Source organism: Protopterus annectens, chromosome 7.part1, assembly GCF_019279795.1.
Source record: "Protopterus annectens isolate FY-2018-M chromosome 7.part1, PAN1.0, whole genome shotgun sequence".
NCBI classification, from domain to species: domain Eukaryota; kingdom Metazoa; phylum Chordata; order Ceratodontiformes; family Protopteridae; genus Protopterus; species Protopterus annectens.
The window spans coordinates 61,653,466-61,670,156 of record NC_056740.1 but is presented as its reverse complement, the minus strand read 5'-3'; the positions used below and the strand labels follow the sequence as shown (position 1 = coordinate 61,670,156).

General features: G+C 36.1%; 1 protein-coding gene across 1 annotated transcript in view; it reads left to right on the top strand.

The window, feature by feature from the left end:
* Window positions 1–16,691, top strand: part of MPHOSPH10 (M-phase phosphoprotein 10) — a 320,554-nt gene that overhangs the window by 274,185 nt on the left and 29,678 nt on the right. The window contains exon 10 of the mRNA XM_044078547.1: window positions 12,491–12,721. Coding sequence (XP_043934482.1) covers window positions 12,491–12,721 — 231 coding nt within the window. The remainder of the gene's footprint in view (window positions 1–12,490; window positions 12,722–16,691) is intronic.

The window sequence follows — 16,691 nt, the reverse complement described above, 5'->3', positions numbered from 1 at the left end:
AAGACTAAAGCTTTTACTTGTTAATGAACTGCTTTATTTTTCAGGGGTGTAGGGTTCAAAATTTTCCTTTCTCATTTACCTGCTTTTTGACCATGAGGAAATCACTTTACTAGACAGAGTGCTTTGAAGCAGCTGGGAATTTTGGCTAGGCTCCTTATTGGTCCCCTAGACTGCATGCCTAGTACATAACTGTGAACCCGCTGTTTTTTGCCAGACATTCTATATTGCTTAGCTTGTGTAGTTCAGTGAATATTATGGTAATATCATTAGCAGGCCAGTGTTTTAATGTGACACTGTTTCTTCAGATGAGACTTTAAACTAAGACCTCATCTGCTTGAGTTGGTAGTAGCTCAACTGGATGCATAAGATCTCACAGCACCTGTTGATTTGAGTAGGGGTCCATAATTTATATACAGAAGGAACTCTTATTTACAAAATATTTACATATTTAAAAATATTTACAAATATACAAATATGTAGCTGTACAAATCTGTTTGCACGTATACATAATTTCCTGTATACTCACTAAATTTTCACCCCTGTTAGGCCCTTGCTTATTTTTTCATAACCATCTGATTTTACTTAATATTGTTGCTAAAATCCATATACTACTAACTATAATTTCATTTATTCTTTCATTACATATAACCCATATAACATAAAGTATGTTAAAAGAATAGATAAGTTATTTTTACTATTTTATATCTATAATCATATCCTTGTTTATTTAATCCACTTCTTTTATATCTCAGAAAAAAAATCTTCTTTACATAGTTTACCCATAACCCTTTTACTCTTCAAAAACATTTTCTTTGGCTGTTGTTTCTTCCTGACAATATAAATATGCTCTATCACTTTCTTTTTATATGGCATATTTCCTTTTACTGGCAATTTATTACCAGTCGCCACAAAAAAATCGTGACATTCTGCTTTCTGATTACACCATTTTCTTATTTTTATAGCTTTATTTTTTCATCTGTTAGATTTTCCCATTGTTTTACATAGAAAAGTATGCAATGATGAAAAACATTTTTTCTGTATCATCAGTTTTTTATTTTGCACAAAAATAGGTTTTCTTGGTACCATTTTATTTCTTCATTTATGCACTCTTTTTCTCTTTTACTTTTTTTTTTATTTATTTTTTTATTATACCCAAAATGTATCATACTTGTATTTGTATAGCTTTACTACTAATCTCTCGTCTTTTTCATTTATCCACTTTAATACTCTGCACAGATTTAAAGAATTAGTATATAGCACTAGGTTAATTAACCCTAAATTATCCTACTTCAGTTACATACAAAACTCATCTTATTACTGGGTTTAATCTAGAACTCCATAAAAATAAAAAAGTAAAAAATAAGCCTGCAATAATTCTTTTTCAAATACTGTTGATAACATAACTATACTTACTAAGTATGCTACATTTCTCATCAGTACTGTATTTACCAAATAAGCTTTTTTGAATGATAATTTGTGTTCTGCAGAAAAGACAGGTTTTTCTTTTTCTTCTGTTGTTTTTTACAGTTGAATTATACTTGCATTTTTATTCCCAAATGTTATACTGCATCTTTATTCCCAAATGTTATACCCAACGCAGAAATTTAATTCATTGTAAAATGTATAGATTCATAGGATGATACTAGCCTATTGACCCAGAGGCCCTTATAAGCCTAGCCAAGAATTTTGCCCATGTTCTGACAGTCGGCACCTGTTACCCCTGCCCAGCAGGGATCCCAGAGATATGTTTCTGTTTCCCATCCAGTTGTCCAGGTTCCTCTTAAAGAGGGCTAGAGAGGTACTCTGCTTGACATATAGAGGGAGTCTATTTCATAGATGGGGGAGTCTTTGGGATGCCAGTCTATCCTGCCAATAAGTTCTATTAATGTCACAGAACAGGTTGAGTCCTTGCATACAGGTTGCATGAGTGGAGTCTGATTTGCACATATGCAGCAACTCCATCAAGGCTGGGTCTGAGATGGCCTTGTATGCCAGACACAGGTCACCTCTGAGCAGTCTGTACGAGACTGAGTAGAGGGACAGGACTTTTAGCCTAACTGTATAGGGTAGGTGTTTGAGACCCTGGATTTTCCTGGGCAGGAACCTCTGTGATCTCTCTAGCTGCTGCATGTGCTTGGGCAAGGTACATGCCAAAGGGGCATTGTACTCCATAATGGGTCTGATAAGGGAGGAGTACAGGGATGTTATGATCGCCTTGTTCCTGGATGAAATACCTGTAGTTATTAGGTGAGCCATGAGCATGTAGAAAGCCTTCCGTACAATGGAGACAACGTGGTGATCAAAAGTCAGGTTGCTATCCGTCTGGGTGCCCAGCTCCCTTACTACCAATTGCATGCTTAGTACATTATTAATGTGATAATTAGTGGGGATGCCATTTTCCCCAGAGGGGATAATGATGCATTTCTTGGCATTCAGTTTGAGGCCATACTTCTGGCACCAGTCATTAGTTTGGGTAAGGCCCCCTTGGAGGATGTTCACATCACTAGAGGAATTTAAGACCATGCCCAGCTTGCAGTCATCTGCAAACTTGGTCAGCCACAGACCACTGGTTTTGGCTTGCACCTCAGAAAAGTATATCCCAAACAGTAGAGACCCCAAGACTGATCCTTTGGGTACACCACTCATTACAGGTCTACTACTAGAGGTGGCTTCCCCTATTTTGACTGTGTGGGTTCTGTCAGTGAGCCAGTTAAGTTACCCATCTGATAACATACGGGTTGATACCTAGCTGGGAGAGTTTATCTGTTATGCTCGAGTGGGGAATAGTGTCAAAGGCTTTGGCAAGGTCAAGGTAGGCTGTGTGCGCACAGTATTCCCCTCGTCCACGGGCTTGGTAACAGTTTTGAAAAAGTCGATCAAGTTTAACAGGCATGATCTCCCTTTGACAAAACCAAACTGTGTGCATAAAGCATTTGGAGGTTGCCAATGTCCTTGTTTATAAGAACCATGATAATGCGTTCCATGGCCTTGCAGATCAGGTTAGTTAAGCTGATGGGCCTATAACTGCCTTGGTTAGTGGACCCTCCACCTTTTTGTAGAGGGATGGCAGTGGCTGTTCTCCATTCAGCTGGGATGAAGCCAGTGCTCAGGCTTTGGTTGATTAGGGTGCCTATTGGAGTTCAGAACTCATGCCCGAGTTCATGTAGGATACAGTCAGTGATGTTGTCAGGTCCCATGGAGACTGTATTTTTTTTTGGCTGTGAGAGGGCATTAAAGACCTGCTCCGCTCACAGGTGATGAGGGGAGGGTGCTGGAAATGTCCTGATGTACTGATGGTGGGGCAGGGGGGTGAAGTTTTCACTGAACCTGTCTGCCAGTAGGTTGGCTGTATCTATGGCATTTTGTGTATATGGTATTATCTGACCACCAGTTTAGAGCAGATTTGGGTGTTACCTTTGAGATTGCAGATGTATATGAAGAAGGCCTTGTGATTGTCCTTAGTGAATGTGGCCAGTTTCGACTCTTAAGTTAGCCTTAGAGGATTTCACCAGTGACCTTATTTGCTTGTTCAGACAAAGGAGAGATTGCTTCCAACTTGGCACCTGCTGCTTCTTGGTCCTGGACAGCAATGTTTTCCTTTTATTGTAGAGTTTGTGTATTGCTGCTGTCCATTAGACAAGTTTACTCTTTCTTGAGAAAGATAAGTTGGTCCTGTCTGATATTGCTGAGTCCATACAGCTATGTAGGTGCTCATATAGTTTTTTGGTGTAGGCTTGGACATTAGTGCTAGTTCCAACTGAAGGGACAGTGGCTGTGAAGCTGCTTATACCTGCTCTCAGGAGATTGTAGTCAGCTTTGGAAAAGTTTTTTTTCCTTGACCCTGATGGTGGAGGAGGGGTCAGGGGAGATGGTGACTTTGAAAGTGATCACTTTATGGTTGGATCTTACCAAGGAGGATGACAGACTAGGGGTGCTACAGTGGCTACTCATGTTGGTTAGGACCAGGTCCAGGATATTTTCACCTCTTGTAGAGGTGTTGACCAGCTGATCCAATGCACTGACATTGATGAAGTCGAGGAATCTCTGGGTGTTCGTCACCCAGAATCAGGGTAGAGGGTTGAATCTTGATGGATTCAAGTAAGTCCATATAGGTGGAGTGGGCATCCTGTGTCATAGTTGGGGGTCTTTAGCTAGCTTTGATTTGAATAGGTGTTTTGTCAACAGTTAACTGCACTTGAGTGTCTCTTGTGCATCATACCATTTGACCAGCCTGGAGATGACATTGATAAAGATTTGAAACCCCACCTCCTTTGGCTTTGTAGCCCTCCATTTGGGGTCTGAAAATATGGTAGGATGAGTATCCTGGTAAGGTTGGGGGTGCTCTCCGCAGCTTTGAAACGGGTTTCACTGACTGCACAAATGTCAGCATCCTCCAGATCAAGGAATGCTTGCAATTGAGTGCAGTTTCATGCTAAAACTCCTAGCATTTAGCAGCATGACATTGTTTAGAAGAATATACCCTCTGTCTTTAATACATCACCTAAACCTTTACTTTTCTCTTTATTTAAAGCCATCCCGATCACCTGTAGATACTCATCTGTGCAAATTACTACTTTTATGCAAATGTTGCTTTTTTTTTTAATTATTATTTCATCTACACCTTTCAGATATATATGACCCCACCTCCTTCATGTTGTAATTTATTTCACATACTATCACATTCATAACTAATAAGAGTATACAAATCATTCAACATTCCTGTCTTATACCATTCCTCTTATGTACCTCTTGGCTTAAGTTGCCATTTACAAGTATTTTTACTTTATGTATGCCACATAAAGTAATAATTATTTCCCAACTTTCTCACTTCTATTAGATTCTTTCATTATTACCCATAATATTTCATGTCTAGTTATGTTAAATGCCTTAAGGTCGCCTATCGTGATTTTTCCTTCTTTTCTATTCATATCATCTACAATTTCTGTAATTATCATTAATAATTCTTGACATCCCCTCCCTTTTATACTGTACTGTCTTCCATATTTCCATTTTAGTCTCAAATTTCTCTTGTATTATTTTCATAAAGATCTTATCATTATTATTCAATACTATCCGTCTCAAGTTTTATTGTCTTCTAACTTCCTTCTTTCATATGAATTGAAGTATTCCACAATATAATTCTTCATACATAAAACCTTAATTTAACCATTCATTCAAAATCTTAAAAAATATTTTTTGCCAGTCCCTTAAATTTTTATGCATTTCATGCCATACTCCATCTGGTCCTCCTGCTGCATTTATATTTACTTGTCCTAATACTTTATCTAGTTAATTTAAAAAAACTTTTTTACCAACTCTTTATTTTCTTTTCTGTTAACTTTTTTTTTATTGTCCTTGTTTTTTTACTACCTTTTTTCCTTGAACATTTTTTGTACGTATTGTACTATACTATTAGTAATCTTTCCTGAGTTTGTTCTGTTTCTCATTTACGTTTTTTATTTCTCTCATTACACTACCATCTTCCTTTCCTAATGTGCTTAAGTAACTCAATGCTGCTGCTTTTTTCCTTACGAATAATGTTTGTATAAAAATTCTTGTATTTTTTTCTTGATTTCTTTTGCTTGTTAAAGTAATTTCTATCATGTTCTAAATCTTTCAATGCATCGTTATGCATTCTTTTGCATTTTTCTTATTTTACTTTTATGACCTCGTATTGCCACTGTAAAATTTTTTTTATATTTTTCCTTAAATATCATCCACCATTTAGATCAATTTTTATAAAATGTTCTCATAATATGATCTTTCCATACCTATATTACTAATCTCTTTCCTTCTTTTTCCTTCTTCATTCCATGCTTTCTCATATTTCCTTTTTATTCCTTTGCCTATTTTTATATATTCCTTGTTTTCCATTCTCTCTAGTCATATTGCAAGATGATCAGAAAATCCTGTTTCAACTATCTCCACTTCTATTACTAAACTTTCTGAAACTATAAAATCTATTTTAGTTCTCTTACATACCCCTTTTGTAACTCCATGAACTTTTGTCCCAAAGTTTTAAGCTACCACATCTTGTAACTTACATTTTTTATTTCCTTTCTTGTTACACTTGCATCTTAAATCACAATTAGTCTCCTGTTTTTTATATTCATATTTATCAGTATATAGCCTAAATTTTTTTATTTCCTTTCTTGTTACACTTGCATCTTAAATCACAATTAGTCTCCTGTTTTTTATATTCATATTTATCAGTATATAGCCTAAAATCTGACAATCTCCTTTCCCTTTCTTTATCGTTAGTATAAGCATATAATGTTATACCCTATACTTTTTCTTTCCATGTTAAGTCTACAGTGGTTAAAGTTGCATCTAATATCTTTACGGTATTGCTACAGAATATGGCTATTCCAGAACATTTCTCCTTTCTCAAATTTCCAGGTGGTCTTTCCTCCCGATAGCTTCTTTGTAATATTTCGTCATTTGTTAAAAATCTTGTGTCTTCTGTTATAATTACATCTACATCACATATATTACACCACTGCAAAATCACTATTCTAATTACTATATTCTTAATACTCTTCACGTTTACAGAAAGCACTTTAAAATTTTCATTTTCCGTTTTCCTTAGATTCATGGTTTCATACGTTTATAGCCAATTACTAGGCTAGCTTTTTAATAGGCCTAGCCAATTTCCCTCCAAAAGGTGAGAAACAAACACTACCTGTGTCTGAGTCAACCACCTTAACCATCATACCGACCCCTAATCATTAGCTATATATATTCTTTCTTCCATTTCCTTGCATTTTTCTTTTGTACTTATCCCTATTTTTTTTTTACCAATATAGTTTTTATCTATTACTCCCAATGTATGTCTTCATCACCTATTTCAGAACCTTCTTCTATGTCCTCTTTATTTTTTCATTTAGTTTTTTCTGTTTCTACTACATTTTCTTCTTTATTTTCCTTACTATTATTTTCATTTTTACAGTCCATCTACAGATGTCCAGTTTTGTTACATTTGTAACATTTTTGTTCACATTTCTACATCCTGTCCCATTTCCCAACAAATGTAACATTTTCTTTTTTCATAATTCCTTAGCAAATGCCTTTTTTTCCACAAAAATGTTTTGGGTTGTCCACAGTATCTTACAACACCCATATTCCCTCCACATTTATCATGGCTTAATATACATATAGTTTTTCTTTTTCTGTTTTTAACACAATATTACAATCCAGGCCACCAGTCCATAAACCCCTTTTGTCATAAACTTTTGCACTGTCCAGTATTTCTTTACATAAAGTTTTTAAATGTCCTTTCAAAGTCTCTCTTTCTACCTCTGTTTGAAATTGTACATTAATTTTCTTTTTTGTTTCCCTGTTAAATGCTTTTATCATGGAATGATTCCATGGGTTACAATCTTTTTCTTCATATTCTCCAAGAAAGGTTTCCATTGAAAATACAGTCTCAAATATAATGTCACAAAATGTCTTTGTTAATAAGAATAAATGCTTTTATCTCGTGCTTTTACACCCAAGGGAGCTATTAAATTGTCCCACTCTTTATACCTGTCCATTTCTTTGTCTTTTTTTTACTTTGAATCCTTACCACTTACTTCAGTTTTTCATTTTCTTCCACCTTCTTACCCGCTACACCACTTTAGCCCTCTTACTTTCTCTGCATATGTTTTCTTTTCCATCTCACCACTATTCTTCAAGATTGTCTCTGCATCCTTTTTTTCTATTTTCTCCATAATGTCCCCCCAGGAAACGTATCCTTCATTTTCTGTCCCACTGTGCACCAACATTTCTTTCGGTAAATCAACCCACAATCCTCCCAACTGGAGGGTTGTAATTATACGTTCATTTCCTGACTTATCTCCAGCAAGCAGATTTCTTTGAAACATTTCCTCAGAATCCTGCACACTTTCTCTGGTCTCGGTATTTGCTTTCTCCTCCATTTCTTTCACCACTCCATCTCCTTTTCTCTCTTTCTGGCTCCCTGTTTCTCCAGGCCACCTCTGCACCTGGAATGGAAACGGGAAGTACTCAACCAAAAGGGGTTCCACTCACAACAGTGACAAGTAGGGTAAATTCCACAATGCCCTTGCCAAATTTCCCTAGTAGTATAAATGCCACCTTGGGTCTCCCCTGAAAAGTGGCTTCTGTCTTAGTGGTACAAAACCGTGCTGCACACAGCTGTGTCTTATGGTTTGATATTGTGATCTTTATATTGTTTCATGCTCTTTATTAAAAGCTACCATTAAGCATGTGCACTTTGTTTCTTCATGACAGTAAGGGGGGGTATCCATAGTCAACAAAGTGGCTATAACTGCTGGTGGGGGTCAGGGGCTCTCGGGATGAAAGTACATTATGCTCTTATCTGTTCAGTTTTAAACAGGATTTAATCTGACTTTATAGAATTAGTGTGCATGTGTGTGTTAAGTAAGTTGAAATATGTAATATAGCTACTGTGTGTTTGTGTGAAACAAATTTGGGTACTTTTCCGTTATCGGGGCAACACTATAAATGCACTAGCTGGCGCTTGTAATTTTCTCACAGCTGTTATCTTCCATATGTCTGGTACATTAGTCTTACTTTCAGCAGCCTATCCTAGTGCTGGTGTATGCAAAGCTCTTCAGTTTACTTCTCTTGAGCTAGTGCACTCATCGGGTAACCAATCGACCATTGCTCCCAGCCCGGATTGTCTCTAAGGAAATCACTTTGATGATGTGATTCACGTGCATAGAAACTCAAATGTATGTCTTTATTTAATTACTTCAGTCACTGAAAAAAACACAAATTTGATGTGGAACACACCAGAAATATGGCAAAAAATTTGGACAGTTGGGAGGTATGAAATGCCATTTGTAGCTTGAGAAAGTGTACACTGTAATACGATGTGTGTACACACACAAGAATATTACTTCCCAATAAGACTGTATTGATATTAAAATTATTTCCCCGAATATAATCTGGCTAGTGCATATAACGTATCTTCAATAAAATGTCTCTTTTTTTTTTTTGGGGGGGGGGGGGGTCATGCAAAGAGCGATGCTTACAATGTCAAAATGTCACACCGCTTGATTCCTGAGGCACAGGTGTGATGACTGTGACCTCTGGCTGTACAGTCCTTCAGGAACTATGTAAATAGCAGAGTTGTTATTGTCTGTGGACAGCCTCCCACACTGTCACACAACAGCATGGAAGCAGACCTTTTGGCAACATCAGAGCCCTGATAATGAAAAAGTACAAAAAAAAGGAGAAAAAAAAAACGGCACACAGAAACATGATGCAGCTCCATAGGGGCAACACTATAAATGTGCTAGCTGGCGATCGGAACCCTCACTAACAGCTGTGTGAAAATTACAAGAGCCAGCTAGCACATTTATAGTGTTGCCCCGATAACGGAAAAGTACCCAAATTTGAAATATGTTATTTGCCTATTGTATTTTTTTTTTGTCAAAGACATCTGAAAAGGGTGCTGCCAGCATTATTGTTATAATTGCTGGGTTTGGTGGATGTCTGTATAAGAATGAGTGTCCATGCTGAGTTGATTAAGTTAAAAAGTCATTATTTTATCTCTCTAGGGCTAATGTGTTTTTCTGTAAAGCAAACTGGAATGCTTTACATTGGCTATTTTATCATAATCGGACATGTGTACAGAGTCAGTAAACTGGCTGTAATTGAAGAGTATAGATATTGGTTGATTGCAGTGACAGCAGTTTGAGTGCTGTTTATGGCTGTAAAGTTCTGAAATGGGTACCTTTGTCATTATTGTTTTTTTTAAATTTGTTATGCTTCTTACTGGAATAATTGTTTAAAACTACAAATCTAAAACACACCAACAAATGTTGCTGTGTTCAACAAGAAATATAATTTAAAAGTATATAAAGGGTGAAAAAAGACATGCAATTATGCATGGTCCTAAAAATGCGTGTGGGGGCCATGCTTTGAAAACAGCCTGGAGCCCACGGTACACTTAATCCTCCAGATATTGTCATAGTAAACATGGTGTTGTATGCTTTATTAGGTCAGACATAAGGATTTTAGCCTACAGCAGCCACTCTTTCCTATGAAGAATATTGGCTCAAAGAACCAATGAAAATGTGTGACCAATGTGGTTATTTAAGGGAGCCTCACACATGTTTATGTTGGCTTCTAGCCAGTATGAGGCCGACTTTAGAACCTTGCAAAGTTGAGGCCACTGTCTTTGCAAGTTCTGGACATGAATGAATATTTGTTCACATTCCAAGAAAGTAGTGCAGTCCTTTATTTATTTATGTATATTTGACTTTAAAAACACCAAATATTGTGCCCTTTGTGAACCTAGGCAAGGCCACCAGATTTCCAGTGCAAGAGCTTTGCCTCCTCCTCATGTTTACTTAATGAAATCTACCCTGTAATTGTAAAAAAAAAAAAATGGCATCCTGGTAAACTGCAGAGAAATGTAGAATAATGTATTTGAAAAACAGGCATTCTCAGTAGAAACAGCAATGCTGCCATCAAACAATTCAGATACTGGTGGTACTCCATCTAGAGTAATCCATGTCTGCAAATGCAGACATATGCATCAAGTAGTGCAGAGCAGAAGGTTAGGATGAAAATCTATTAATGACCTTTCTCCTATAGCCCCAGTTTGATTCATTCATGCTGTTGTGCACATGTAATGTGCATCTCTGATCAAGTCAGTAAACTGCACCAGTGTGGCCAAGTCATTCCTGAGGGACACTTTTGTTTAACACAATTTCACCAAATTAATGGAAGAAGAAGGAATGACAGTAGTTTTGAGGATTGCAGGCAGAATGACGCAAGGTTTGTATATAGAAAGAGAGAAAGTTTTTTAGTGTATTGATTATGCTATGAAACTGGAGGAAGGACAGCCTTTTTATGGACTTCTATGATGTTAGATGTGTAACAAAATTTGTAATGCAGCTTTCAGAGCTGTCATCCTCTAGTCTCACACTAGAGCATATATTGCATCCACCATAGAACAGCACAGGGAAATAGTAAGTTTTAAGAACAGTAAACCCAGGACTTGTAGCTAGGTATTCTGGCACCCTGTGCGGGTCCCTGGTCTGCCCCCAACAAGAATAAAAAATATATATAGTCCTGTCAGTTGAAGGCCCTTCAAAAAAACTATTCTCCTTTGAAAATTGTTGCAAAGTTATTCCTGCAAGTGGCTTGATGCAACTAAATATCGCACTTGAAGAGCTGAAGCACTTCACCCCTTACCAGAAATGAACGGTCTGCATTTCATTTCTGAATGCTGGAACTGTACTGCTGCCCAGTAGGTGTCTCTTGACCATACCTCTTAACACCTTTTGCTCATGATGGCTGCCTTCTTCTCTCCCTCCCTAGCTACATCTCTGTGTAAAATACTGCACTGCCATGCAGAACAAAGTGCTCTAAAGATTTTAGCAGTTAACATCCTTTAAAGCTCTTGGTCCATCAGAAGTATATTGAACTTCTGGCTATTGTATACATGGCAAATGTAAGTATGTTGCAATTTCCTAAACTGTGAAACAGTTCTCACTCCTCCAGTTATTTATTTCTGTTGTGTAATACATTGGGAAAGCTAAAGCTTTACGTACTAAGAATTATGATTGGTGACTGATCATAACAAGTTTAATGTGTCCTTGATATGTGTTCACAAAGTGTGCCTCTTCAGATAAATTTCTTCATTATGTTCCTTGAACACATTAACAAACTTGTTCTGACGACCCATATGTCCTTTAAGAAAGGAGGAGAGGAGGAGGTGTTAGTAATGTTTAAATACCATAAGGAAATGAAAAAAGTGTAAGAAAGTAATGTGTTTTAGAAAAAAAGAACAAAAGGCAAAATTTAAAGACTGGAAGGACAATACAAGGAATGGTGTGAGAAATTATTTTATCAAAGAATATGCGAGTATGAGGTACAGCTTTTTTTTGGGGGGGGGGTTATTGGGGATCAAGAATAACTGGGGAGTTCATGAACACATGGGAAAGATGTAGTAAAATTTTGTGCAGGCTTGAAGTGTGCTACTACTTAAGCAGGATATGTATTTTCTCAATTTAATGGATAAAGTCATTAGTTGAAGTAGATTGCATCCGTATGGGACATACAGATATCTCCAAACCGATATTTCGTGTGAGCAGAGGATATAACTTTCTAATCATTTTGCCCAAATAAAATAAGACACCTAACTCTGCTGATAAATTCTTTATTTTTATTTTTGGGCAAGTATCATTTTGTATATCCAAATGCCTACATAAAGTTTAGAAGGATGTTTCTTGATGTCTCCAGTCTCTCTCTATAGAAAAAATTAGACCTTCAGAGAGAAAGGAGCCAAGTACTTATTGAACATACTGCTGTGTAATAGTTTTTTACATGAGTTTAAAAGGAGGCATAGCTTAACTTTGTAATGTCTGGAAACCCAAGGTTTTTATGGAGATGGTCATTTCATGAGCATTGGAATTCGGTGTTGTGTAACCATATTATTTCTGTTTACAAGCCAGATATGTTTTAATATAACAAGTATTTTGCATCCTAGGCAAAGAATAAGGCTGGAGACATAAAAGGAGACATCGAAAAGACTGCTACAGACAAAAAGCGAGAAAGAAGAAAGATTAAGAAAGCAAAACACATCAGACTAATGCAGAAGGAAAGGAAGCGAAAACTCCTTGAAAAGAGTCTTGGAGAAAAAGGAAAAGAGCCCAGTAAAAAGGAAGCAGCAGAAAAACTGAAGAAGATGACCAAAGAAGGCAAAGTTGCATTACTCAAGGTGAGTTCAGACTTCATTTATTTTTCATTTTTTAACCGGGGTAGAGCACTGATCCAATTGGACCCATTTCAGTGTCAGCCCAGAGAAAACAATAGTTGTATGACATTGTATACTGAGTGAATGACATTGCATTTTATACATATATATATATATATATATATATATATGTGTGTGTGTGTGTGTGTGTGCGCGTTTGTGCATTTATGTATATGTGTATGTGTGTGTATGTATATATATATATATATATATATATATATATATATATATATATATATATATATATATATATATATATATATATACACACACACACACACACACAGTGCAATGAAAAAGTATTTGCCCCCATCCTGATTTTTTATTTTTTTGCATGTTTGTCACATTTAAATGTTTCAGATCATCAAACAAATTAAATATTAGACAAATATTAGAAAAAGATAACCCAAGTAAACACAAAATGCAGTTTAAGTGATGATTTTATTTATTAAGGAAAAAAAAATATCCAGACCTACATGGCCCTATGTGAAAAGTAATTGCATCCCCTTGTTAAATCATGAAGTAACTGTGATTAATCACATTTTTGGGAAAGCTGATTTGAATTTCACTAGCCACACCCAGGCCTGATTACTGCCAGACCTGTTGAATCAAGAGATCACTTAAATAGAACCTATCAGACAAAGTGAAGTAGGCCAAAAGATCCCAAAAAGGAAGAAATCATGCCGCGATCTAAAGAAATTCCAGAACAGATGAGAAACAACGTGATTGATACCTATCAATCTGGAAAAAGGTTACAAACCCATTTCTGAAGCTTTGGGACTCCAGCGAAGCATGGTGAGAGCCATTATCCAGAAATGGAGAAAACATGCAACAGTGGTGACCCTTCCCAGGAGTGGCAGGCCTACAACAATTACCCCAAGAGCACAGCGACGACTCATCCAAGAGGTCACAAAAGAACCCAGAACAACATTTAAAGAACTGTTGGCCTCCCTTGCCTCAGTTAAGGTCAGTGTTCATGACTCAACCATAAGAGATATATATATATATATATGTGTGTGTGTATATATATATATATATATATATATATATATATATATATATATATATATATATATACACATATATGTACACATTGTATACAAAGTGAATATCATAAGTAATACAAGATCTTATTTCAGTGTTGCTCTTGCTGATGCATACCAGACCAGTTTAGTTTTTCATCTGTCCTTTCCTGGGAACTGCTCCTGTTCTGATGTTGTATGGTCCATCACATGTCATCAAATAGTGTCTTCCCGTATTACCCTCCAGGTCATTCTTGCTATTGGAAGTGAGTTTAGTCAAAAAGGCTTGTAAATTACTACAGAAAACACTGTAGTCCTCAAAAATGTACTCCATAGAGCTAATATAGGCCACAGAACCCCACATGTAAGTGGTTGTTTCACTGTAACATTACTTCTGTGATATTATATGAGCAGTCTGAAAACATCCAGCTGTTTACATCAGGGCACCTTTCATCTCAAAACTAAATTACAGGTAAAACAATAAGGGCAGCAGTGCAGAATGCAGGAAAAACTCTAAAACAGAATCTATGCCTTTTAGCTGTAGATATTTTGTTGTTCTCCCTTCACGGAGCTTAGTCATAATTCTGAGTTGAAGAGTCATTCCCGTGCTATACAGTCAGGGTCATTTCCTCCTCAAAGGAGGCAGTGCTTATGAGCTCTTTTCTAGAGTAGAGAAGACCTTTAGAGGGACTTCTGTCACTGCAGCAAAACATGCAGAGGTGCTTGAATCTGTATCTTGATTGTTTCCCATTTCAGTAGCACATAAAGCAGATGGGAGGTTGTGCTTCTCTTCACCCTTCCAAAGCTTGACAGCAGATAGCCCAGAACAAATTGATTTTCTTTTTTTTGTTGTTGTTGTTTAAATAAAGTTAACTGGAGCCGACTCCAAAACTTTTTTCTCCCTTTCCCCTATAATCTAGTCTTGAACGGCTTGCTTAGTCCCTTCTATTTCCCACCACTTTATACAGGCTTATGTTTCTGTATGTCTATCCTCTGTTTGATTGCAGTCTGTCAAAAAACAATTCTTTCTTCCTGCATAATGCTGATTCTAATGCTATTAGTTTACAATGCCAACCTTTCACCCTAAACTACACAGAAAAAGCCTTCCAGGAACTTGTGAAAAAATTTATTTTAATTTGCGCTCTGCTATGCTGTGCTGGATCCAAAGTCTTCTTAAGGCACACAGTCTTGCTGTGCTGTTTACTGCTGAATCAGAGACACAGAGCTTTGCATGACTCCATCTGTAGTGTGTTTAAAGTACCAAGCCTTTCAAATTGCACACTGACAAAGAAATATATTTTGCAGCTATAAGCACAGTTACAGATAACTTATTTTTATAACAAACGACACATACTCTTTCTGTCAGATTGTAGCATAAATTTACAAAGTTTTCTTTCATTACAGATATGAATGATGACTTCTACATAATATGTCTCTCTCTCTCTCCCATAACTGAATTACTACAGTTGTTATGTAGAGTGATAGTCACGCACATAGATTTTGTTATTTCCTCTTGGTATCTTTTTTGGCCTTCTGTGTGAAGTCACATTATGTCTGTTTTTAGATTTTTCTATTGTCCTGTCAGCAGTTCTGCTGATGTGAAAATGCACAAAGGCACGCAATCAGAATAACAGAAGTATGAAAGGAAGCCTCTGTTCTGTTCCTATTGAAAAACCATCATGTATTGCTGAGTTTATAAAAAAGGATGTCTGTTAATAGATATTTATTCTGCAAACATGAGAAAATCATGTAATACTTGCTTTCCAATATTGCTTTGTTAGGCTTTTTCTGATGCTGTGAAGAGAAAGCTGGTCTGTTATACATATAGTATGAATGTCCATTTTACATTGCTAAACTCTATACATATATTCAAGCAAACGTTTTATTCTATGCTTTATCTTTCAGTATATTTACAACAGAATTAATTTCAGTCTTATATTCATAATCTCTAACAATTCCCTTTTTTAAACATGCTCAAAACACTTTATACTGATATGTATTTTTGATCACATTATATAGAAAACACATTAAGAAAGAAAACCTTTAGTTTTCTTTTGATACAAGTCAAAATGCAATTTTACACATTTAATACAATGATATTAAGTATTACTACCAAAGCTGAATGTATCTTAACTTTTTCTGCAGACCATTCTGTGAAAATATTTTTTTTTTTAGTTATGAGCTGTGTCTGCTTTAGTTTTATTAGAACCATGTACTACTGCTTTAGTTTTACTAGAACCATGTATACTCTGATGAAAATAAACAGTTTTAATGTCATTTTAACCATCACATTTCTAAACTGCCTGTACACTTTAGTTGACAGTGAAGTATACACTGAAGAATGCTATTTACATATTAGTCCATTAGCTGTATGAATACAATATTTTAATATTTTTTTAACTGGGATAACCAATACTGATACAGATAAAATGATGGTCCAAAAACCAATGATAAAACTGCAACTTGAAACCAGTGATTATATTATAACTTGACAAATTACTTTTGAACTTGTGCTGTGGCCAAAACTGGTTTCTCAGAGCACTTATCTTTTCCACCAGATTATCTTTTTTATCTTCTATCGCTATTGGAGCTCTTCTTGCAATTAATATAAGTGCTCTTTTCCTTTGTCCCAGGTATTTGGCTGAATAACCATCCTGAAAATCTTTATTTATCAAATTCACATGTTCATTTCTTTCTAAGTGTGTCTCTTGTAACATAGTTATTTGCACTCTACTTTTTAATATAGTTCAGTACTCTTTCTTGTTTGTATTTGTCTGTGAAGCCATGTATGTTTAAAGACATTAAAGAAAGCATCATTATATTAAGAAGTTATTATTCCAACTTGTATGTATAGCACGTTTTTTGTTAAATGTTTAGTTCCAGCGTTTGTGTTGCCTGCATACACTGTTTGG